At 42.3% G+C, this 26,063-nt stretch overlaps 1 protein-coding gene across 4 annotated transcripts; it reads left to right on the forward strand.

The window, feature by feature from the left end:
- The first annotated feature begins 1,030 nt into the window (after positions 1–1,030).
- Positions 1,031–25,532, forward strand: KLF3 (KLF transcription factor 3). Of its 4 annotated transcripts, none has more exons than XM_066185612.1 (7): positions 1,031–1,677; positions 5,231–5,737; positions 12,410–12,506; positions 17,887–18,382; positions 19,237–19,387; positions 23,685–23,845; positions 25,002–25,532. In XM_066185612.1, exons 3-7 carry the CDS (start codon positions 12,450–12,452, stop codon positions 25,181–25,183), a joined length of 1,047 nt encoding a protein of 348 aa, XP_066041709.1. In that variant the 5' UTR covers positions 1,031–1,677; positions 5,231–5,737; positions 12,410–12,449; the 3' UTR covers positions 25,184–25,532. The 4 variants fall into 4 exon arrangements, with proteins under 4 accessions (XP_066041709.1, XP_066041707.1, XP_066041708.1 ...); XM_066185610.1 differs by having other exon boundaries at positions 1,032–1,677; positions 12,407–12,506; XM_066185611.1 differs by having other exon boundaries at positions 1,032–1,677; positions 5,623–5,737; positions 12,407–12,506.
- Positions 25,533–26,063: the final 531 nt, after the last annotated feature.

A 26,063-nucleotide genomic window follows, 5' to 3' on the forward strand; every position in this document is an offset into this window, starting at 1 on the left:
GGGCCTTGCCAGGCACAGCATTTGCCTCTTCTTGGTCTCGTGGTTAGGTACCATACACCAGTAAGGAGAGAACATGATTTCATATGGCACACTACAACCATTGTAAGCACACTACAGTGAATAAGTGGCAGCACTTTTCCTTAACCAGTGGAATAGATACAGTCAGCCAAGATACATTTTTTAAAAAGTATTGCTCCCGGTGAAGTCCCTCGGTCTATCAGTGGTTTTAAGTGCCTCCCATTTCACAGAGGGTGCGTGCAGCGCACTCCGCTCAAAACTGTCTCGAGCAGCAAGCGCAGCCCTGGGGCAGAGCCAGCGCCCCGCCGTACCCCACATCCCCGTGCCGGGAGCGGCCCCGCAGCGCGGCCCCCCCCAGGCAGCGCGGCCCCCCCCGGGCAGCGCGGCCCCCCCGGGCAGCGCGGCCCCCCCCCCGGGCAGCGCGGCCCCGCGCCGCTCCCCGCTCCGGCCCCTCCCGCTGCGAGCGGAGCCCGGAGGAGGGGCGGGCTGGGTCACGCACACACACCTGCCCCGGGCCGGTGCCAGACGCAGGGCTGGGCGGGCAGCGGCGGCACGGGAAGGGGAGGGAGGGGATCGCCGCCTCTGGCGACTGGGGTCGAGTCGAGGGAAGCTGGCAGCGCCTCTCCCCGCCAGCCCCTTTCCCTCCGGCGGGAGCGCACCCGAGGCACAACGGGCTGAGCGCAGCTATAAAAACCACCCCGCCAGGGGCCTCAACAGCCGGCGGTCCCGCCGGGCGAGCCGCCAAGCCGGGGCGGAGCCGGGCCGACACCTCTGCCCCACGCCCGCCGCGCTCCAGCCCTCGCCCCGCCCGGCCCCGCCACCTCCCCCGGCGCGACGGGGCGCGGTGCAGGCAGCCCGCGGCGGCAGGGCCGGGGAGCCGCCGCCCGGCTCCGCGCCGCCCCGCGCCCTTTCCCAGCCCCTGCCGGCGAAGCCAGCTCGGCGGCAGCGGCCCAGCGTGAGCACCTCCCTTCCTTCCCCCCGGGCGCAGGGTGTTGCTTGTTGTTTTGCTGCCGCCGCAGGTCGGCCGGGGTGGACGCGGAGGGAGGGAAGCAGGGAGGGGTGCGCCGCGCCGCAGGGCCGCTGCCAGGTGCACGCCTCTGCCTGACACACGGGCGGGGAGGAGGAGCTGGACGGGCAGGTTTGTCGGTGGGGCGGCCCCACTCCCCTCTCCTCCGCTCCCTGGGCTGCTGGGGATAATTAGTGTCTGTGCGAGGCCGTCTGCCCCCGGGAGGCAGGGCGGGCGCGCAGTCAGTGCGTGCCCGCCTGCTTGTGAGCGGTGACTCGCCCCGGCCCCTCGGCGGAGCCTCCACCCCGCGGGCGGGGACCCGCCCGGCCGCGCTCCCTGCCGTGACCCTCCCACCACCACTCACCCCGCCGGCCCGGGGAGCCTGGCAGGGCGAGCGGCGCCGGCGTCATGTGACAGCGCGGCCCGGTGCCAGGAGCCCGGGGGGAAGGCGAGCGGGCGGAGGGCGGGAGCGGGCAGCTCCTCCTCGCACACAGTCCCGGAGACACCGCTGAGGCGTCTCAGCCGCGGGGACGCGGGACACGCCGGGCTCGCGCCTCGGTCCATCGGAGCGCTCCCACCGCCGCCACCTACCGCGACCCCCGGCGCTGCGGGAGCCGACGGAATCGCGGCGCGCTCCGCACCGCTTGCCGAGCGTAAGTGTGAGGACGGGGGTAATGCGGGGGCCGGGCTGTGCCGGCTGCGGGATGGAGGTGCCTGAGGAGGAAAGTTTCCAGGCGCTGAGAGCAGCGCGGAGCCCGAGGCGGCAAGGTGGTGCCGCGAGAGCCGCAGCCACGCCGGGGGTGGCGGGAGCTGGGTCTCCTCCGTCAGGCCGCAGTTGCGGGGAAGGGGGAGCAGAACTCGCCGCGGGGACTCTCTCCGCGGCGCCTGGGAAACTGTGTGCGGCCGGCAGGAGCCGGGGGCGGGGGGCCGCCGCTGTCCGCCGCGCCCGGCGGGCGGGCAGCGCACCTGTGTGGCCGGCGGGGCCGCTCGGGGGGCGCCTTCCCCGGCGCCCTCCCCCCCGCCTGTCCGCCCCGCGGGCCGCCCGCCCCCCGGGGCCGCTCTCCCGCCCAGCGCGGCCGCAGCCCCCGGCCTTTCGCCGGGGCGGGACGGGCGCGTCTTCGGGTAGAGGCTGCAGTGCCATCGGATCCCGGGCGGCATACGGTGCCCCACCGACCGACCGAGGCGGAAAGTATAGCGGGCTCGCTCGGTTCCGCGGGCGATGGGTAGGTGCCAAGGCAGGAGCTCGCGTCCGGGCCGTGTCCCAGCCGTAGCGCGGAGCGGATCGGCAAGCGCCATGTCCCCCATTTAACTCTTGGTGAAGTCCAGGATGAAATCGGCTCCTAAAAGCCTGCCCCTCGTACTGTCACGTCACCTTAGCACCGCTTGGCCGCCATGCAGGCGAAGGTACAACGTGGGACAGCACAGCAGCGAAGTGTGGACTTAAAAATAACCTTTCCTTTGCTAGATGCCTTTTGTTGGTCTTTTCTTAGGGTTTTTTTTTTTTCTGGATTTCTGTTTGTTTATTTGTTTTTAACCGAAATAGGACTAGAAGTTACTTGCCTTGGACCACTGTCAGGTGAGTGCCTGGCACAGGCAGGGGGGCCCTGGCAAAGGAAGGCTCAGCAACACGAGCCTGTGCTGGGAGATCACAGCACCTAACTGGAGCTTGGGAGAAGGACCTAGTTCAGAATAGCTCAAGTGGTCGTCCAGGAATTATATTTTAAAAAATATATTAAAGTTGTTTTGTATGCTTTCCTTTTGATTCAGGTACTGTACCTGCACTGTCCACTGTGTTTTATTCACTTCCTCACCTTTGAAAATTCAGGAAGTGCCACTGTTTATAGAATGAACTCTGAAGGTTTAATTGTTGGGAAAAGCTGAGTTTGAGTGGCTGGTAGGAGAGCTCTGAAGATTTGACTTCATTTAAACTAATATAAATATACATTATCTTTATTGAAAAGACAGAATTACATGGCTGCTGACTAGTGACTTTTCCGTTAAATACTTTGAAGATACTGGCGTGATAATCACATGAACAGTTGGTATTTGTGTGAGAGGAATAACATCTGGATTTGATAATCCCACCTGACCCAGAAGATGCTTATTTCAAATTAGGTTTCACCTTGTATTTTTGAGAATATATCGTTATTACCTAGTACCAAAATATAAAAAACTCAAAGCTAACTTGAGTAGGCTTTTTTTGTACAAGCAGGCAAATATTTTTGGGTTTTTTTCCCGTTATAGTTATGGTACAGATGACGAGAGAGACTAGGGGTAAGGGCGAGGGGTGGGGGCAGGAAAGAATGCTAAATGTTCTCTTCCTTTTCTGAGAATCCAAGCAAAATTTCCTCCAAGTTGCAGAACTGCAAGGGAGCCCTTAGGTACTGTGAACATTTGACCTAGTCAGCACCTGTTTAGCTTAAAGCAAAAGCCTCCAGATAAATCAGGATGTGTGAGTGAGATGAGTTGAAGAGTCAGTGATATTAAAGATGTATACAATCACCAAATTACCTATATTTGCAGTTATTTAGTATGAAAAAGTATGGAACTGATACTATTGGCACAAAACCTACACCCACACCTTGCTGTGTAGATGCTGTACTAGCCAGTTTTTACCCCATGTTTACCGCATTACTCCAGGCTTGGAGCCCCGCAGCATGTGTTGCTGTGGTACTCATCCACGTAATTCGCTGTACCATTCTCACATTTGATAATATTAGATGCCCCACTCGTGGCATATAAATAACTGATGCAAGGTATCTAAGAGAAGAGAGAGTATTTGAAACCACAGCTTTGAAGGAAAACAAGTGTTGAAGTTACTGTACTGCATGAAACGTAGACAAGTTGTGCTCTTCCTCTGCTTCAGCTTACTTCATTTATTCAGCTTTATATGTAGGTGCTTCAAAAATAAAAGTAGTAAATTCATAGGAAATTAGATTCCGAAATGAAGTCTGAGTGCATATGAAAACAGGGATGTGGAAGGCTAAGCATGTGATGGCTTAGAAAAATATTCTTGAGTGTACTGAGTGACGTTGGTCCTCAGCTATGGAGCAGTATTGAGCATGAGTGAGCCACTGTCCAGGAGCAGCCCCAAGCTTTACAAATCCTTCCTGCAATGGTCTCATCCCCCAGCTCTGTCTGCAAAAAAAAAGCTACTTACTGCCAGGCTGGGCGCTGCCTCTTTGATGTCATGAAGCCAGAGCTCTGTTTAGCTACTGGCATTGTGTAAATACTGTAATAAACCAACTGGTCTGAGGGAAGGTTTCAGTGAATCCTGACCTGTGGTGTCTTAAAATCTCCTGCTCCCTCATGTTAAGGGAGACTGTTTGTAAATAGGGCAGGTCCCCTGCATAAGGACAGTGTTTTTATTCACACCCAATGAACAAACACCTCCACCCACTGTTGTTGTTTTAAAAGACTCCAGCTGCTCATGAATATAGGGTCAGGGAGGGCCGCCTAAATGTTTCTCTGTGCTTTCTCCCCAGCACAGCCAGCAGAGCTGTTTCCTGTTCTTTGTTTCAAGGCTGGGGTTTGCGTCACACATTCCAAGTGGCATATGTGGTGCTCTTTCCTGTTTCAGGCTGTTTTCTGGCAGTTCGGTAGCCTCGTCCAGGCCCCTTGTCACTGCCCCTCAACTCCCAATCCCCACCCGATGAGTTATCATGTCTCTACACACTGAGGATTGCTTAAGATGCCTGTGTTATGTCATAACGAGGTTTCCAAGTTAACCTTTAACGCGCGCCTTCAACTCCAATATAGTTGTGGGGGTGAACTGGAGTTTTTAGCTCTGTTCGCTGAAAACTTGAACTCAAGTCTCCAGAAAGTTGTGAGCCAGTTTTCTGCTCTCACTTGCTCATCAGCTGATTTGGAATAGCTCCATTAAAGTTACAGAGTTGCACTGATGTATGAAGAGTGTAAGTGAGAAGAAAGTCCACATCTGTAGGCTCGTAGTTGTGAGAGGATTCTGACTGAATGGCTCACTATAAGCACTTCGTATTTCCAAATCTCAGGAGGAATAGGTATTTTCTCCTCATACAGGCTAGAAGAATCATTGTCTTCCAGATGTAATACAGAATATGAGGCATTGTTGTCTAACTTTTCTTTGGCATTAATAAGTACTGTCCTGCATTTTGCATTTTTGAAGGCATAAAAGTAATTGTTTTACTCTTGTTCTTATATTTATCTCTCCCCCTCACCCTGTTGCAGACAGATGTAGTGAAAAATTGAGAGGAAATTGAGAAAAACATAAATCTTTCTGTTGCTTTGAATCTGACAAGAAGAAGAGCTAAAGGACCCAAGCCAAAGCTCATTGAAATCGAGAGGAAAACATCGCATTAACTTCAATGTGCCCTGGATGAAAATGCAAGATGGAGTATTTATTCTTCCCTGTCTGTTAGGAGCTGGAATATGCCTGATTTCTGTACACACAGAAATAATTCCAGCCTTTCATTTTACTCTTTTTTTTTTTCCCCCAGTCATTTTTAAAGTAGTCTTTTAATTCCTGTTCTTGCTCTTCTGGATGCTACAGGTTAGCTGCTTGAGATCGTTGAACGTATCTTTAGGAAGTATCTGAAATATACACTTTAAATGTCTTTCAGAGCTTAATTGTATGTGAAAAAAAATCTACTGGATTATGTGCACATACTTAGAGCAAACTGTTTTTTGTCTGTTCAAAAATCCAGATAAAAAGAAGTATTTGGCTACACAGTTTTGGTAAGTTGTTTATTGATTATTTTAATGTGTTGCTCTCAGTTGTTTTTATTTTGTAGATTTTCTGTTTTAGAACACCATGGATGAGTTTACCCATTGGAACACAGTTACATATTTTAATTCTCGTACTGATAATTTGCCCAAGATTTCAAACAGCTAATCCTTTTTTTTTTCAATGACAGAGGAAAAGAGTTGCCTTTAACTGTGTTTAATATTGGAAACTGCTGTATAATAAATGCAGTAAATTTTGTGGTTCACACCTTTTTGTAGCCAGAAGTTCTATAAAATAGGGAACTGAGGTTAAAATTATAATAATTTTTGTAAACCAACTTTTAAATATTAATTAACACTGCTAACAGGAGGTCTTTTAGAGTTCTTTTATGCTGTCAGCATTCAATCTTTGTGTTTTCATTCCGAGGCTAGTTGCTTCCAGTCCAGAATATGAAGTTTGGCAGAGCTGGTTTTAGGAGAGATTTAACTCTTTCCTGTGAAGCATTCACTTGATGCCGAAGCTTCCTTTGAGGGTTTTGTAGCTGCAGGTGATATCTCCCAGGGGAAGGAAGTGTAAGTGTAGATCAGCCAAATGGAAAGACCAAGCTCCAACAGGTTTTAAATAGTAAACTAACTCAGAAGGGAAAAAAAACTCCAAACAAACGCATGGTCTGCCTATCATGCAGACCGTGTGTGTTACCAGCCAACTAACTTGATCCATGAAGACATGACAGAGTTTCCACTTTCAAAGAGTCTAGGCTGCTTGGATCACTGTCACATTTGTACCCACTATACTGTCCACCTCTTTTCCCTGGTTGTTTGGTTTTTTGGTTTCTTTTTAAATTTCCATAGGTTCATAGAAATTAATCAGCATTTGCCCTGTATTCTGATTCTTGTTCAAATCAATCATTTAGGCAGTTATTCATAAATGTATACTTCCTTTCTCTAAGATTAGATTTTCTTTATTCTTTCCCATGCTGTAAAAATGTTGAATCTCTTTTTCATGTTTCCTGAAATAGCAGAACCCTTCACATAAGAGAACGGTATTTTCTGTCATTTTCCCCTCACAATTAAAAGGTTTAATATATCTCCTTTTAAATTATCTTTAAAATTAACCTCTTAAGAAAAACACGACAAGAAAAGTGAAGTTCAGTTTGGAAGGGAAAGATTATCATACCATTCCACATACATAATTTGTTTTCAAAAGTCTGATCTTTTATCCTTACACTGTTTCTTCTTCTAAGAAGTAGCTTGGGACAGGAAACCAGACAGCAGTCTGCCCTGATAAGGGAGAATATTGTCTGATGGAGGTGCCTCAAGAGATTTTCTTTCTCCTCTTAGGTTCAGTAAGTATAGAACTGAAGGTTGAACAGGGCTCAATTTTTCCTTGGTAAAGAAGATGTTTTCTTAGCAAGCACTTCAAGAACATTTATTCTGAAGATTTTTACATACAAGAAAGCCATTTCCAGACATGTGGCTTCAAAGAGCCTGCAACAGTATTATCAGAAATTTAATTGAAATACCGTTAAGTCTGCTACCTGTCAAAGCTGTTCTAGGTCAAACAAGGTGACGTCAACAAAGTCATGATGCACGAGTTGTGCAAAAACACAAGCTTTTCAGTCTGCTTGCAGTCCTGAAGGAAGGATGATAAAAGATTTTCAAGTCTTTGCTAGGAAACAAATGTAATTTGAAATACTGAATACCAGAATTCTGTAGAAATGCTCTTTTTTTAAAGGCCTATCAATAAAACCTCAAGGAGTAAATTTTTGCCTAGGTGCCATTTTCTTTTACAAAATGTCCTAACATTTTCAACAATTATTATGGTTACCCAATGGAAATCCAGCAAATAAACACAGAAGGCTATTGATCAGTAGAAGATTTTCTTGGTGTGCTGGTTCTTCATGATTCTCCTCCTGCTCTGTTCGTCATGGTCTGGGTGCTCTGGTGTCTTCCCACAGCACCGTGTCTGGACCTTTGTTGCTTTAGCTGAGTCTGACTGCTGTGCTAAGCTGGAGAGCTTCTTTGCCTGCTGCTATTTTGGGGTCAAGTGCAGTTAAGCACTTGCTTACTTCCCATTAAAGTTAATGGAACTTTAGAAACACTTTTTTGATGACTCAGGTCTTGAGGAGCAACTAGTACAGTAAAGTGCAAACACCTTACAAGCTCTGGAAAACAGCTTTTTTACCTTCCACAGGGAATGTCTGTCTCAGAAACTGGTTCCTCTCTGTCAAACTCTTTGGAGGTTCCACTGAAGACAACTTCTCACCTGGGTTCAGAAAACCTCCCTTCCCTTTTGGATTTCAGTGGATTTCAGTGGCAGTGAAAAATCTTCTGATACTATTGCTTCTCCCTTGTATCAGAGCAAGTTTGACTTGAGGTTCACAGGAGTCATAGGTTCAGAGCAGCAGGTCTGAGTCCCAATATGCTTGGAATGAAGAGCTTTTGCAATGTAACAGTGTTTGCTGCTGGATTCAAACAGTGCTGCAAGAGCTGCAGTTCCTTGCAGAGGGCACTCATGCAGTGCTAATTTAGGAGATATCATTACATTATTGTGTAATTATACTGACAATAACAATCATACCTTGAAGCTTCTAGACAAAGACTTGCTGTACATGGGGCAGCATTCCCTTGCTTCCCCCAGGCACAAAGACTGAGGAAATAAACCCTGTATGTGTTCTCAGGCAGAGTGAAGTGTGGCAAAATGTATGGTCACCACCCCCATGTATGTAACAAAAGTCAGTCACGGACTGCTCTTCCAGGTATTTAATGAGAGCACAGGCTTTATATTAGAATAAACCTTTGTTGTTGGATGTGCATAGTCAAAACTGGTCCTCCACCCCACCCTTTCCTTTCATAACAGGTCTGCAGAATTGGTGGACCTTGAAAGTAGATGTGCAGGGCTGCTGGGAGCAGCTGCACTGTGGTTGCCCTTTTCCAGCTGCTCTGCAGTGCAGATGTGTACTCTCAGTGCATTCTTTAACCACTTTGCACATTTCATCCAGAGTAAATAATCCATCCAAGCCCTTATTGTCAGAATACATGTTTAAGTACCTTTAAGCTTTCATTTAATCTCAATTATGTCTCTGAAACAATAAACCATACACCTGTCAGGAAGTTAATATTGAGAATTGTTCAATCCTGACAAGGAGATGAGCTCTAACGATAATGAACTTCCCTTCTGGAATGGATACCTTGCTGTATATTGGATCATAAGGGCAGTAGTGTTTCTGGCTTGCTGTCTTCACTGGACTTCAGATAGGAGAATACTGAGGCACTTTGCCTGGACTTTACCTTGCACCTGTCCTTATTTGCATACAAAACCCAGTTGCTTCATGCGTCTTTCTGAAGTACAGGGTGTGAGCAAAATCTTATCAAAAGCTGTGTCCTGTTTGGACAAGTTGGACTGACTTGGCAGAGATCCACAGGGTGGAGTGAATGGGAGGAGGCAAGAAAGTAAAACTGGGTGGCTTGTGAGCAGAAAAAAAAGAGGGAGAGCAAAAAAAAAAGAGAGGGTGGAATGTTTGCTTACTGGATTGCAGTTAATTATTTAGTTTCAGATTATATTAATTTTAAATTCTTTTACCTCACATGAGAAAACCCTTTAATGCAAAACAGTTTACCTAATAAAGACAAAAGTTCTTACTTATTAATACCTTTAACATGAATATATTGTTGTTACCTCACCAGTTTTTCCAGAGTACCTCAGGAATGAGAGATGGTATTTTGATTTTCCAGAAATTACTTGTATGTACTAAACAATTTGCAGGCTTTCAAACAAGTACATTCTGAAATCACTCTGTAAAATAGAACTCAACTGTTTTTTCATTCCGCTGTAATAGATAAGACTGTTTACCTTCTCTATTGCCCCCTTCTCAAATGTTTAGGAGCAAAAGACTGAGAAGTTTTGAGTTAATAGGCATGATTTTGCAAATATACTGGGAAAAACTACCTACTTCTTAGTAGAGGTACCATGCTTTTTTGTTAGTGTGTGAGTGTACATGCACATATTTGCCCATGAGTGTGGTCCAAGCTATCAATTTGGAGCATTATTTTTACATACAAAGAGGAGTCTTTTGTGAGTTTATTTACAGCCTTATAAAAACATCATTTTGAGATAAATTTTAAATGCCAGATCCAAAGCTGACTTACATTGACTATGTAGCAATCCGACAGGACCAAGTGTTTTATCTTAATTCATTTTCCCTTCTTGAATATTGGTTTCCAGTCACTATCAAATGGGGAAAAGAAACCTGCTTAAGAGTAACATTATATAAATAAAGAAATGCTTGATTCCTATACTCACATGCAGCATAGTAAACGTACATAAAAGTAAAGTTTTCCTCTGCTGTTCTTAGATGACTGCACTTGGAAAAGATTGAGAATTACTTTTCACATTTGTTCAGAGTAGTACACTTCCTGTTGTCTGTGTCAGTTCAATTCCTGCACAGTGATTTAGAGCTATCTCAGGAAATACTGAAATGTGTAGCATATCATGTGAAATGTGTATAAAGTGTCTTTTCACACACTCTTTTGGAGTAAAAGGTGAAAAGGAGTAACTCTTAAACTGAAGAAAATATGGTTTCAGAATTACAAAAATTACAGAAAGAATGAGCATAGTTGCATTTACTTAGAACAAACATTTTCTTTCTCTCTCTCTTCCTCCCTTCCTCTCTTCCTCTCTCTTTCTTTCTCTCTTTCTCTCTCTTTCTCTCTTTCCTCTTCTTTCTTTCCTTTATTTTCTCCTTTCTTCCTTCACTAAAGTTCAGATTGGTGTGTACTTTATCTATGCACATACAGGCTAAAAATCAAACATTTCTGGAAACTTGATAGGAATTAGTTCCAAATACCTATGTAGGAGCTCTGAGTGGCTACATTATACTGTAAACTTTTTTCATGTCTAAAAGTACAACTTTCCTGTTTTCACAATGCAGATGAATGTGTGAGAATATGAATGATGCATAGATACATGGATATATTTCTGGCAAGTCAGTATTCCGTAACATTAGTTCTAGCTATGTGACATGTGGAAACCTGAAAAAGATAACTTGATAACAATTATCTAAATGATAACCATTCTAAGAAAATAGTGTAATTAATAACCTTCTCACAAACACGCTTAAGGTATTTACAGAATTATCACAACTTTTAGCAAATAGTGTCATCTTACACGACTGCTCCGAAACTAAAACTGCATACTAAGTTTAAACTAGAAATTGCATTAAGCTGCATTATTTGTTTCACTGTAGTTTTATCATTTGTTTTTGTCAGACCCTCAACTTTTATAAGGTGAATTATGAAGATACTATCATTTACTCTGCTACCTGTTTATTTCTATTATTCAAAGTGCACACTGTTGTAATATACTTCCAGAAGTCTTTAAACTTCATTTATGTACCTGAGTAACTAATGGTAGACTTGTAATAACTCGTGCCATCTCTCTCTGGAAGCTCTTAACAAATTTTGATCTATAAACACATGCTCACTGCAAAACTGTTCATTAGCGTAGGCTTATTAGAATTGTTTTAATTAGAGCAGGTATATCTTCAAATGTTCATTTACGTTTCTGGGAGAATTTCCCAGCCACAGCTACAAATCTGTTGGTGAGCCTTCAGCCTGTCCTGCGGGTGAATTGCAGACGGTGGAGTGTGACTGTATTCGCTTCTTTCCAGTGCCATCTACCGGCCAAATTCAATTTGTGTCATTTACTTTTGTCCTCGCGTCTTAAAAGAGGTTGTACCGCTTCCAGGCAGGGCTGTGAAGTCTGCGGTGTACGGTCAGAACTTGTTCCTTTGACATCAGTCATATAATGTATAAACTCTAGTGATTTATAAACAGCTTGGCAACATCTAAATGTCATTGTGAGCAACTTCCTTTGCTTCCCCTTAGTTTCTCTGTGTGCTTTCATGGCTTTACCCAGAAGAGGTACCTCCTTTCTTTCCCCGGTATCTTTCCAAGATGACCATGGCAAATGTGTGGTGTGACAGTTATGACATGCTTTATGCTAAATACTTTTATTTCAGGCATTTAGAGATTGGACAAGTAAGGTTGAACATTGTAGGGAAAAAACCCCTGAAGCTGCACAGAATGCAAGCAGATTTTTAAAGTGCTTTTATTTGGCACAGTTAGCACAAATAGCTGTTGGATTGTCGGTAAATCTGTTATAACTGATGCATTTTTTTCTATTAAACCAGTGTAGCACATTGAATATAGTCCATTAGTCTTGAATTTTAATCTTTTTTTTGCATTGATATCAGTGTCACTGTGTATGATCTATTGAGTGTTTCTATTAGGACTCTTAGGAAAGGGAGATCCTCTCCAGAAGCAGTTCACTTGTATAAACAAGGTTATTCTGAGGTTGTAATGCTGATGAGAAATGCGTAGTTTAGACTGTGACGTGTTAGAACACTTGATAGCTAATGAAAGTGAAAATTCTGTGGTCTTGGTGCGCTGACATGCATCACAAAAATTCAATTTGACTTTAATGAAAGTGAGCAGATGTCCCTTTGTTTCAATAACAATTTGGAAAGAAAAAACTTGCAATAAATTCAGTCAAAGATTTAAAAATCTGTGTTAGCGATGGATAAATATTCACATTAATCTGACAAAATAGTAAATTCTCTACTATTCAGAAAGTTGATCCAGGTGTTTCCTGTGGCTCTCTAACACCTTGTCTTTCCCCAGCAGGACAGAACTTCAGAGGCATCAGAGCAGGTGAATAAAAAAGATGCTAATGTTCGACCCAGTCCCTATCAAGCAAGAAGCCATGGAGCCTGTTTCAGTGGTAAGACTTCAAATATATTGGTGCTAAAGATGACGCTTTAGTTTTTGCACCTTTAAAGTCATGATGAGATGTAATTAGGCTTTGGACTAGCTTAGGAAAGCATGTGAAGCTGTATTTTCCTGAATCAGATTCCCATTCTAGGAAAACTTTCTGTAGTTTATTAATTTATTGCCTTAAATGACTGACCAGTTGCCTGTCAGAGGAGAGGGCATCCCCTGAGCCACTGCTCTGTTAAATATCATCTCTCTAGCTCATGCTGCTGATGGAGATGGGTAGAACTTCAGATGCCACTCTTCATGGTGAAGTGGCAATAGCCTGTGGTTTTAATGTTGCACCTTCGAACAGCTTCTTGCTGTCCCTGTTTTCCTCTTGATTGTGGGAGCAGGTGCCTGTGGCTAACTCTGCTGTAAACAGCAGAAAATTAATCCTGCAAAAACCCAAGACAACAATGGCTTTTTTGCTGGGTAAACTGGTTGCACTACTTTACCAAGTGAGCAAATGAGAACTAGGGCAGTGAGGAAAAAAGGGGAAGAGGAGACACTTCTTTAAAGTTGGGTTAATTTTCCATGAACTTAGAGTATAGGGTCATCTCAGAGAAGAGTCTGATATGCAACAGCAGCAGGGACATTTAGGTGGGAGCAGTGCAATGAGAATTGTGACGATATAGGCTGCTGCTGAAAAGAAAGGTTTTAACTTTGCTCCCTCCGTACCAGCTTTGTGTCTCCTTTGTGTGACTGAAGAACTGTGCGGTCCTAGAATGATTTGGAACCTTTGGATCAGCTCAATGAATGGTCAGAATTGCAAACCCACCGAAAATACTTATTTTTTGGTCAGATCCGGAAGCTGATCTAACTCATTCTGTGCAGCTGCTCAATACTAAAGCAAGGGGAGGGGGAAGGATGAGAGAACAGGACCTCCCCTTTCAGCAGTAGCCTGCAATAACCGATTAGGTATAACATGAAACCACACCCCGAGGAAGGCTGATCCATTAGAAGGGTGAAGTCAGTGTACATAACTGAGTGAGCATTAAACTTGTGCCCTGAATGGCATCAAAGTTTGTTTCCTGTTTTATTTAAAACAAAGAGTAATTTTCATAAATATAAATGCATCTGTAAGGAGTCTAATTTCTTCAGTGCTATTCATAATACTTCTGGGTGTTAAGTGTATATGCATTTTAAAATTACAGTTTGACTTACGTGGGGTTCATTTGCTGGAGAGTAATAATAGAAAAAAAACTGTCACTGAAAGAATTTCAATATTTGGGTCATGAAAGAAGTTAAATATTGGCCAGCCTGTCTGTCACTTTAATCACAGTTATTGTGCAACTGTATTAAGATTAGTGGTGGTTATCTACTCTAATCTAAGATTATCTAATGGTGTGCATTGAAACCAGAAAAGAGGCCTCTTTTACAAAAGATGTGTCACTGCTGTCTTTTGGGCCACCTTTCTTGCACGTCTGTCTGCATCTCCCAGAGAAGGTTCTGCAATGGTTTGGGATTCTGCGCAAGACACACAAGTGGCCCAAACAGTTGTGTGCTTCTGCCAGATGGGCAAGGTCAGTCCCTCAAAAGGCTCACCAGGAGAGGAGTGAGCAGTCTTTCTCAGACCAGCAGATGAAGGAAAAATTGCAATGGGAAGAACAACGGGGCATTTCTGAGCCAAGTGCATTTCCAGACTGGAGTTCAAATATTGGAATGATACCATATAGTTGTTCTACACCATATCCTTCTCCCAGTGATGTGGTGCCTTCCGTGCTTTGATTGTCTGGAATTTTCTCATAAGTCAGTGTAATCACTCTGACTAGCTATTAAAAACTACTCAGAGCATTTTACCACATTTTTATGGTTTTCTTTTTGCCATTGCATAAGGGGAAAAAAAAAAAAAGGCAGAAAATGAAAAGCAGAAAGTCCAGAGGAAAGTATGGTTTCGGAGTGAAGTTTCCATCACTGGACACTACTTTGTTTTTCCTCAGGCTCAGGACCATGTATGTTTCAGCTTCTGTACACACATAGGCTGCTTAGCCCCAAGCCCTCGAGCTCCCAGCTCTTCTTGGTCTTGTGGCTTTCTTGGAGCCCTAGTGCCACAACAGAAAATGCCCAGGAGACACCTCTAAAGGGAGGTGATGTGGAGAAAACATGGGAAAGGATAGCAGCCACTGAGTGAGTTAGTTTTCTTGACCACCTTTTGAGGCGGTGGAATGATAGGGAAACTGTTAGTGTAATGTTAAGTGCTAAGCAGAGCAGTATGGGCTAACATTACCCAGAAATCTAGAATCAGAATTCTTTGTATTGCATCTTTCATTCTGATAGAATCATTAAAGGCCAAATTAAATTAAGCCCCCTAGAAATAACTCACTCTTCTATCTGAATGTACACTGTAGATGTAGAGTCTATCTGTCTTTAAAACACTGCAATAGTAGGAGTGGAAGGAGGAAACTAGTAAAGGTTTTGACACCACTGTATTTCAGGGTGTGTGGCTGAAAGGATTAACTATACTTTTCAGGTGACTGAAGCTTGCACCCACATTATTTCATCACTCTACCAACTGCTCATGCCATTTATTGAAATGAATTATTGAACATACATTATAATAGTTTTTAATGAACTACTGACAAAGTCATCCAAGTCCTAACTAAAGGACTACCTGTTTCCTGCAAGGACTTTTTAAACATTTGGACAAATACCAGTTACCATTTGGTGAAACAAATTGCTTTTTTGTTTGACTTGGAATAAACAGTTTTTCTCTGTGTAGCAGAGTAGTAGAGAGAAGACTTGGTCAGGCACAAGAAATATGACACTGATGATGTGAGTCATGATGATAAGATTTACTGATAATACAGTGTCTAAATATTGTCAATGCAGTATGTAATATAATGAGGTCCGAAGGGTTATTATATATAAATATATTAGCAGGTTCAGCTAGAAATGTTTACAGTCTTCGGCCTCGCAGAATGCACAACTACAAAGGAGCAAAGCACCTGTGGAGCTGCTTCAGGGTTTTATCTTTGTATGTGACTGAATCTTGGCATTTTTACTCACCCATCCAAAAGTGAGTGTTCCAGTCCTTGCTGTGGCAGTATTCTGCTGGCCTCCCTACCAGGGAGGGGGAGAATCTATCTGGAAGCTGCCCAGAGTCTCAAGAGAGCAGTTTTCCCAGTCTCCAGTGGCATTTCTACCCTTTTGCAGGCTGTGCACCAAAATCAGTCACAATCATCATCGCTCCCCCATCAAAGAATGTATAAACTATGTGAGCATCCTGACAGTTACTCCTCCAATTCCCACCAGGTGTTCTTAGGATAAGGTTACACCTAGGGTTGCTTGTTCTTCATAGACTCATTGGTCAAAAGCATTCCTGGAGATTTAAATTTCACAGGCCTTTTCCTTTTTAGCGTTCTTGCAAGGGAAGAAAAGTTCATAGGCAATGACACTGTGATCATCCCTGACAAACCTGCAGCACTTTAAATGCACTGATGCTTAGTGATGGAATGTTTACCATTTTGTAAATGCTGGGTGAACTCTGCGCTGTAAACCAGTAACAGGAGTTTTAACAGATGTATTTAATGTTTCTTACCTGTTAAAATTTTGATTTTCTGGCTGTGCCTATAATTTGATCAGATTTAATAGATACTAAATCCTGTTAAATATTAAATTATATCAATATTTAGTGGTCTCCATTACTTAAAATGCTAATAATTTCATTGCTTGGCTCAGCAGTGCTGGCAAGTCTACAGACTGCACTTCTTGCAATAATGGCATTTAATAAAATTCTGACAAACCAATTACCATCAAAGATGAATGTTTCTATTGGTGGAATTTGTAAGAATAGTCATAAAGAGAATACATAACTTTCAGAGATTTTATTGTAATATTTATTGTTTGAAGATTATTTGCCATCGTGTGTGCTGCTTTATTTGAATGTTTTATGGACTGAGTGATTCAGCTTTGTTATTTTATCAACAAAGTGCTATCAATGCAGGAGGATAATTGAGTATTTTCTAAACTCAGTGTTTCAAACAGTAACTGAAAAGAATAAAATTACATTTGTGTCATTTTACAAAAAGACCTCCAGTTTACACTGATTTTTAAAATGAACCAAGTATTGCCTCACAGGGAAGACAGAGGTAAGAAACCAAGAAGATGTATTGACAGAAGTGTTCACCCCAGCAAGAAAAATAATTGAAATGTTATGAAAATAATTTTATAAAAATACAGTAGTTTTATACTTCTGATCTGTTTCACTTTATACCATTTTGAACATTTTTTTAATCCCACTCATCAAAATATTTTTGGTAACCAAAGAAGTAATTAGTTTCTTAATATTAGTTTACTTACCTAAAATCCAAAGGTAGCATTTTATTTCAAAAAGTTGACAACACAACAAAAAATTTCAGTGCGTTGCATTTTCCGTGTCTCACTGCTGTGTTAGAGCATCATATCAGTTTCCATTGTGAGTTAGCTGTTAGTAAACAGCCTCAGTTTTCAACAGTTTTTAAATGCAGTATTGGTGTGGATATTTGTTTAATAATACTGCACTCTGAAGTTAATGTTAATACTTACTGGTTTACAAAAATCGTTAGATATGTGTGCTACTTATATAATACATACACACACATAGATATAAAAGTTATTACTAAATTGTGGAGGTCATCACATAGGTCAAGATGAGCTTTGGTGTTTATATTGTAATGGGAAGAGGTAGCTACCACTAACAGGAATATTCTTCCAACTCACCAAATGTTTATCCTTGTATTCATTTTCCAAAATAAGACTGGCTAGTTAGCTGCTTTATATCTCCAAAATTCGTTTAGAAAAGTTTAGATTTTACCTTTTGCACCCTTGAGTTTCCCACCCATTACTTACATAGTTCAGCTGAGTATTTTGTATTGATTGTAGGGTTTAGATTCATAATTTCTTTCTTTAGTGACGATTGTTTTTCAGTTACTTTGAAAATTTGATTGGGACTGATTACTTGCAATTCTAAGCCCAAGTGAACTCCCCTCTTTCTAGAAATTATGATCCTCAGTATATAGTAATATGCTTGGCATAGCAGGTGTATCTCCCAGGTCAGTTAAGAAATGTACAGTTTAATAAATGACAGGCAGTTTTAAAGGGAGAAAAGTAGTTGAGTAGGCCTTGAAGATTTGTTTTCATAATCTGTTTTACATTGCTTCTGAAACACTTAGTGAATCAGAACTTGATTAACTTCCTGTGTGTGGAATCTGAGGCTTAATTTAATTCCCTTTTATTTAGAAAGTACATTAAAGTGCCTTCTTGAAACTTCTTCATTTTGCCTGTTTTATTGGCTGCCTTTCTTTTTCAGCAGTAGCTGTATGTGTTGATGTATTTTTTGATTTTCTGTATTTCTTTTCCACTCTTGACAGTCATACCCATCCAATTACATGGACCAAATGAAGCCAAACAAATACGGCGTCATTTATTCTACACCAAGTATGTTGCACAATAAATTCTACTCAAACCCTGAAGGACTATCAAATGGAATCCAGATGGAGCCAGTAGACCTTACAGTAAATAAACGGAGCTCACCACCTTCAACTGGAAGTTCTCCTTCCCCACTAAAATTTCAGACTGTGCATAGGAGAAGTTCACCTGGATTGACTCTGTCCTCACCCAGCTCACCTCTCAGTAAATTCACACCGTCACCCCCAGGAGTACAGCCTCTTTCTATGCCAATAACAATCCCACCTGTAATGGCCGCTGCTCTTTCACGCCACGGACTGAGAAGCCCTGGGATACTCCCAGTTATACAGCCTGTTGTGGTCCAGCCAGTTCCTTTCATGTATGCTCCCCATCTCCAGCAGCCCATCATGGTGTCCACAGTTCTTGCAGATGAGATGGAAACTCCAAGTAGCATGCAAGGTTGGTGTTGTCAGAATTCCTTTTTATGCTGTTTCCTCCCTATAAAATAACACAAATATCCAAGTGCTTGGTTTCTGTGGGTTGTTTGCATTTTAGGAAGTTGAACATAATTCCTGTTCCTCCAAAATAAACAGGCATAGAATTTGTTGGGTAAATATTTTACCAGACTTACCAAGGTCACAGGATCACAGAACAAATTCGGTTGAAAGGACCTCTGGGATCACTGAGTCCAGCCTGCCACCAAACACCACCTTGTCAACCACACCATGGCACCACATGCCACATCTAGTCTTCCCTTAAACACCTCCAGGGATGGTGACTGCACCACCTCCCTGGGAAGCCCATTCCAGTGTCTTAATCACCTTTTCTGGGAAGAAATTCTTCCTAATGCCCGAACTAAACCATTTTCTCTGGTCCTGTCTCTAGTTGTCTGGGAGACCAACCACCACCTGGGTACAACCTCCTTTCAGGCAGTTGTAGAGAATGATCAGGTCTCCTCTGAGCCTCCTTTTCTCCAGGATAAACAACCCCAGCTTCCTTAGCTGGTCCTCACAGGACTTGTTCTCCACACCGTCACCAGCTCTGTTGCATTTGTTTGTATCTACATAAACTATTCATCTACCAAGATGTGGACTGATAATAACATCAGACTGATGAAAATTAATAGAAATGTTTTGAATCATAGTTCGTCAGGAGATAATTAAAACAGGAAGATTTTGTATTTAGTATAAATTGTCACAGTAAATGTAGAACTGATGGATTTGTTTTAACTATAGATTTTTATGTATATTATTTATTTCGATAACTCTTAATTTTTATGTGTTGCTTTCCCTCTCCTGCCCTCTCCCATACAGTGCCCGTCATTGAGTCTTATGAGAAGCCCACACTGAAGAAAACAATCAAAGTAGAGCCAGGAAGCGAACCATCAAAGACTGACTTCTATCCTGAACAAATGTCACCTCCAATGATGACCTCCTTGTCTCCTCAGCAAGTAATGTTGCAAGAGTAAGTAGCTAACAGTAGTCCCAAGATCAGCAGAGGAATGGAAAGCAGTTTACTACAATAGTTAGCAGTTCTGAGGAGTGGGAAGGATTGTTGCTATGCTTTAGAACATGTCATAAAATACAGGAAAATCCCTCCTACCACTGTCACTATGAAACGTGATTTCAACTTTCTTTTCCCCCTTCTTCACCAACACAGGAGTTGATCATGTTTATACATTGCAATAGATCTGCCATTTATAGAATGCATTTCTAAAGTGATGATAGGTCCCAGTTCCACAATTTACTGAAAGTAGAACTAATAAGCCAGTGATAACCTACTTACATAAAACCAGCAGCAAAATTGAAAGAAACTTAAAAGACAGTTCATACTGATATCTCTGTTCATGTTACTTGAAATACCTTTCTTTAAAATGAGTGTTGCAACTTTCTCTTCTTGGAGGACCTCTTTGTCTTTTCAAAAGTTTTGCCTGCTTGGTGGGAAGAACCTCTTCAGGCTTACAAGTTCTGTGTATATCCAGTGAAATTGCATTTTTACCTGAGGCCATTGTTCTGGGGGTGATTTTTTTTGGCAGCTCAAGTAGTTTCTGAAGCTTTCTTCCCTCACAGCCACTTGTTTCCATCCCAGTATTAACTCACTGTGCTGGTATAGCTGTTACTGGGGCTGCAGCATGAACTGGATCACAGATCTAATGGGTTTTAAAACACTGCTGCTTGCAGAAGAAAGGACAAGGGCTAGAAGAAGAAATTAGGTCTGGGCCATAAACCTTTTAATTGAAAACATTAAAAAGTTCTCAGGAAAGTACCTGAGGAGCCATGGGCACCTTTCCATTTCCTATTTTCCTAGGGAAGATCCTGTCAACTTATTAAAGCCAGGGAATCACCAGAGCCTGGCTCATCCTTCAGCAGGCAGTGTCTGGGTAGGAAGGCAGGCTGCCAACGTGGCTCTGGCAGGAGCTGAAGTTGAGAGCTGAGCAGGGCTCACAGCACAGAACCTCAGAATCCATTTCTGCACTTCCCTCTTGCTCGCAGTTACCCTTGAGGTGGTTGTGTTTGACCTCACCTCATAGAGTAAGGGAAAGAGGGCTTCAAGCCAGACACTCAAAACCTGGTTTGAGTATGGTCCAAAGAGAGAATGAAAAGCATAGGATGGATGGGTGGTCTCCTGTATTTCCTCCAGAGCACTGCCTCTTCCTCCTGCTCATGGCCATTGGGTTCAAAAGCACACCACAGCACCAGGGCTGCCTACATTCCACAGCAGCCTTCTTGTGGGCACCCCTCCTTGTCTTCAAACAGTCTAGATGCAGCTCCTAGACTGTGGGCTCTTTGCAATTGGTTGCCAGCTAGCTTTTATAAACTATGTTTATGTGCTGTTTCTTTTTAAATCACCTTACACATTTTATTGTAATAAACATGCTACTGCTAGGTCAGGACTATCAGATGGTTCAGTGTTTTTTTTGTCTTTGTTAAGTCTCTTTTACAAGAGCAAACCAGTAAGTGCTGTTCCTGACTTGTGCCACACCCTTCCTCCAGGGCTGAGACTTCTGCAGGCTTGTCACCTGCATTAGTGATTTGCATTATTTATTTCCCAATGGGTCTAGTTTCCCCAGGAAACCCATCCACTGAGCAAAGAATATAAAATTTGGTATAATGTGTAGATGGATTTGTTACAGAAAACATTTCTATGTGAATGTTTCCAAAGCATCTCCTCTGCTTGCCCATGCTGAGTGTTATGTTCATGGAGATTCTGTCCTTGCATTGGAACAGCTTAAATTGCTTTGTAGCTGTCCTGTGGAGCTCTAGTTCTTGCTCCTAGAGCCAGCCCTTTCAAGTTCACATTCTGCTGTGTCCAGAACATGAAGTTTATAAATTGTGTTTCTTATCATTAAAAAAAAAAAAACATAGATAACTCACACAAGTTACAAGATGAGATACTTAAACCTTTATTTTAAAAAAATGTTGTTGTCTCACAGCTTTATGAGCTATAGCCATTAGTTAGGCATTGAAGTTTTTATCACTGTTCATTGGTTCCAGCTGCCCAGACTGTACTATTCAGAAACCTAAGCTACATTAAAGGGGCATAGAAAACCTTTAGTGTCACTGAAGTGACTTATTTAAGACTTTTAAATGACCTAATTTGCTTTAGTGTTAGCTTGTGGCAGTATATCTGTCTATATCTGGATATCCATGTCTATCTATCTATCTGTCTGTCTATATATAAAAATAATGTTGGTGGCATTTCTGTAGGGATGGCTGGACTTTCTAGTATGACTGATAATCTATGTGCAGTTATTTCTAAAATCAAACTTGAGGTAATAATAATAATCTCTGGCCAAATATAAGGAGCCTCATTAACATGCTTTCATGCAAGTTTCAAAATCTAACTCATGCTCTTGACACAGTGCTGTGGTAAAGAAGAAAAAGCTGTTGAAGTTCTAATGTAATTTTTGGAAGATACTCTTACCTATTGAAGAGTGACAAATGGGTAGACTCAGGTGAACTTACATCTGGTTGTAGAAGAGGGAATGAAAGAATTAGGGCTATGCTTTTATTATTGGCACTTACTTAATATTTACCCCTGAATTTGACACCACCCTAACCATTTTTTAAAACTGCCACATCCTATCTGATTATTGGTAACATTCTGTTGTACTGCCAGCCTCCTCTCCCATAAGGGGAAAAGGAGACATTCTCAGTGCTTTTTCCAAACACTTGCAGATTGAAAATCTGTATCACAAATGGTATATGGCCAGTATCCTTTTTTTCTCCCTTTTCCCAGATGTTACCATGTCCAGGACTAGCCTCCACATACAATGATTTAAACCAAGTCTGTTTGCTGTCCTAAGCCAGAGCTTGTCCAAAAAGACTGGTATGCAACTGCATTAAGACTGTGCATTGCTTTAGAGAGCCATTTCTTTGGAAGCTAGAAACCTGCCTTCATATTTAAGAGTTTGTACATCTCTTGTCTAACATCACCATCTGGGATTTCCTGCCATTATAATGTTTTTAGCTAGATTTCATGTGTACTTGAAGAGTACATCACTCAACAGTCACAGAACCACCCAAGAAAGAGAATTTGGCTCCCAGTTCCCAGCTTCTAACTCTTAAGAAAAGAATCAGTAACAGACTTCGACTTTTCCCACATCGGTAATCCCCATTCTGCTGCTGTGGGGTCATAGAAAAATCTTTTTTTCTTAAGCCATGCACAAGATTTTCTGTCCTTAGCACATGCCCTTTATTTTGCTGAGAGAAGTAGGTATTCAGTGTTCCTGAAAATTAGGCCCTAACGGAACTTGTAGTAAGTAACCAGTAGAACCCAGTGTTACAAAACATAAGTTGATTGGTAAAAATGTGAAATACATTAACTTAGAAAAGACAGAGGAGTACTAGAGAGCTGCTTTCTGTTGCGTGGAGGAGCTGGTTTTGCCACCAGGAATGCTAGTATCTGCACGTTACATTCTACACGTACCTTTTTGACAAACATGTTTTCTAAGATTGATGTGGAAGAAAGAATCAAGGTTGTCCCCAGTTCTACAGTAGGGGTGTCATTCAACAGTCAATGACACCTTTTAGAAGCTTATGTGTTTTTACACGCGTGAACACGTAGGGGTATGTTTGTTGCAGAAGTCCATGTGTAGTTCGTATATGTCTTACCTGCACTGTACCTGTGGACTTCTAAAGTGAAAAATTATGTTTATGAAGGTGGAGGGACAACTTCAGACATCCTGTGGGTGTGCCACACAGGCTAAGCTCTACTTTTAGGAATTGACGTCAGTGGTAGAGGGAGGCCGCACCCTGCTGCCAGCACCAAACAGGAAATTCATAATTACATTCTAAAGGAGTGGCTGGAACAATAAAGATTGAGTTCTGCTTTGAAACCCTAAAGACACAATTTCTTTAATAATATGGAATAGCTGTTTCCAATTACAGTCAAATTAGTTGTATTTGAAGGAAAAATAATAGTGAACAAATACAAGAAAAGTTAAGTTAAATATTAAGAAATCTGGGTTTGACTGAAAAACACGAAGTTGAAGGGGTTTTTCTCTGTCAGTTTTAAGAAAGGGCTAGGAAGTTGTAAAAAGGCTACATCATGCCACAAAGTGAGTAAACATTTCAAAATATTACTGCTAAAGTACACAAAATTTGCTAAACTCTGTTGAATTTCTCGACATGCATGTAATGTTGTTCTTTCTGCCAAGAGACAGAGTGGTAGTGAATAAAAAGGCTCTGTTATGAATCATATTAGCTAAAGTTTGCTTTGCTAAATGTTTTTGATTTTTAACATCAATTTGACTTTGCAGGAATCACCCTTCAGTTATAGTTCAGCCAGGAAAGAGACCTTTACCTGTGGAATCTCCAGACACACAAAGAAAACGCAGAATACATCGATGTGATTATGAAGGCTGCAACAAAGTCTACACTAAAAGCTCCCACCTGAAAGCTCACCGAAGAACCCATACAGGTTTGAGCATAGCTATGCTTCTCTTTCATCAAGTCTATGGTAAAATAGTAGGCTAAGCTTGTAATTTCTGCTAATGGCCAGGTGACCACAGGTGTAAATAACAGAATGACAGAAGGTAGATCTGACATTGTTGTGAAAGTAATTATAGGCTGAGCAAAAGACAGAGGACATAGTAGGAAAAACCTACAAGAGACCGTAAGCCAGAACAGGCTCACAGTGCATGCTGATGTGTTTTACATTCACTGGCTCTTCACTCATTTTGTGTCCAGTTGCTTGCCGTTTACTCAGTCCACACACCCTGTAAACACCAAATCCGTTCAAATTGCACTGGCTTGCCTGTGACATCACTGTTAAATTTGACTGTGATTTCCATGGGAGTAGCCCATTTGCAGAAGTCTGGACTGTATGCCAAAAGCAAACGCATCTGCTGTGTGGAGATGCTAACCACTGGTGCAGTGATGCTTTTTTTCTGAATGAGTGTTCCAGTAATTATATCCCCATCTCTGTTCTCCACAGAGATGTTCATCTTGGCGTGCTGAATGAATATATACACACCCAAGATTTTTACAAGGGCACCTCTTCTAGGAGAAATGGAGCCCAGTTCATGTCTGTTGTGCATCAAGCCAGCCCTTTACCTGTTGGGCAATACAGTGATGTTAAAGGAGGAGGATGACTTATTAGTAATGATAGAGAGTTTCATTTGATGTACTTGCAACAGGGATGCCAGTCATTTGCACTACATTAAATTTCAGAAATCACAAGATTCTGTTGTGCTTTATGGTAGCACAGTCCTTTCCCCCAGAAATCTAGAAAATGAGACCTCTGTTTTGAAAATACTTGAACAAATGCTTAAACCTCCATCCTTCTGCGCTTCGTAAGACAAAACAAGTGTTAATATGGCAGAGAGAGGAACAGAGAGACAATAAAAAAATGAGTTGTGGCAGGTAACAATTTTTTTTGGTCAGTTAACTTCGACTACAGTTTCTAGCGCAGAGTGCTCTCCAGCTTTGAGCTTTTGGGGGCTTTTTGAGTAAGCATTGAAGTACTTGCTAAAATTCAGCAAGGGAATAGAATAAATCTGTCAGATTTATGTGTGAACTTATCAGAATTGAAGTGTTCATGTTTTAAACCCCTACTTCTGTGTTTCCTTTTCCAGGAGAAAAGCCGTACAAATGCACTTGGGAGGGATGCACGTGGAAGTTTGCTCGTTCTGATGAACTAACGCGGCATTTCCGCAAGCACACAGGAATCAAACCCTTCCAGTGCCCAGACTGTGATCGTAGCTTTTCACGTTCGGACCATCTTGCTCTTCACAGGAAACGCCACATGCTAGTCTGAATGTCTTCTGTCCCTGACTCCTGTCACACTTTGTTTTTTACACATGCATTTTAATTTGGATTCAGCTGGTCTGGATCTCTGAGTTTATACCATTAAAAGCGTACGTATGGTCAGTAACAGATGTTATCTAACCCTTCTATGTCCTTGCCACGGGTCAGACCTAAAGAATGTGAACACGTCTTTTTTTTTTCTCCTGGGGATGCTAAGCAAACCCTTTCTGCATTCATTATGTTTATTGTATTTCATTTGTGAATAAGGGAATTTTTAAACTAACAGCTTTCGTTGGTTTCTTCGTATAATCAACCCAGCATATACTGATAAAATAGTAAATGTTACTGAATATCCGAAATGCTAGTCCTTGCCAGAGACTATTATTTATGTGCCCTGTAAGGCATACACTCTCATTTTATGCTCAACAATGCAATGAATGGACTCTCCCAGCTGTGTTGATTTCTGCAGTGTGGTTAATACAACAGTTCTAGAAAGACACCTGATTTACAAATCCCCTCCTCCCAAACAGTGAGTAATGCTGAGGAAATAAATCTAAACAGTTTAATTACTTCACAGAAAGATTGAATCATAGTATCATTTACCCCAGTTAAGAAGAAAAATGGGCAGGAATTGGTCCATACATAATACTGTGCATCTAAACCAATGTCATGTCACCTGTATTACAGTGTAGTGTATATCCTTGTTTTTATTGCATAATGTCCTGGTGGATTTTTTAAGGGAACACTTTGTGTGACGCTGTATGTCTGGTTTCTGTGCAAGTGTATGGATGGAACACACACAGTTGAGGAAACTTCGGCTTGAAGCTGTGTCAGGGGTTTACCATCAGGAAGTTTTTCACCCAGAGGCAGGTTGGGCACTGGAACAGGCT

The sequence above is a fragment of the Chamaea fasciata genome, unplaced genomic scaffold (genome assembly GCF_029207755.1).
Source record: "Chamaea fasciata isolate MVZ Bird 193981 ecotype frontalis unplaced genomic scaffold, bChaFas1.0.hap1 SCAF_6, whole genome shotgun sequence".
Classification (NCBI taxonomy): Eukaryota; Metazoa; Chordata; class Aves; order Passeriformes; family Sylviidae; genus Chamaea; species Chamaea fasciata.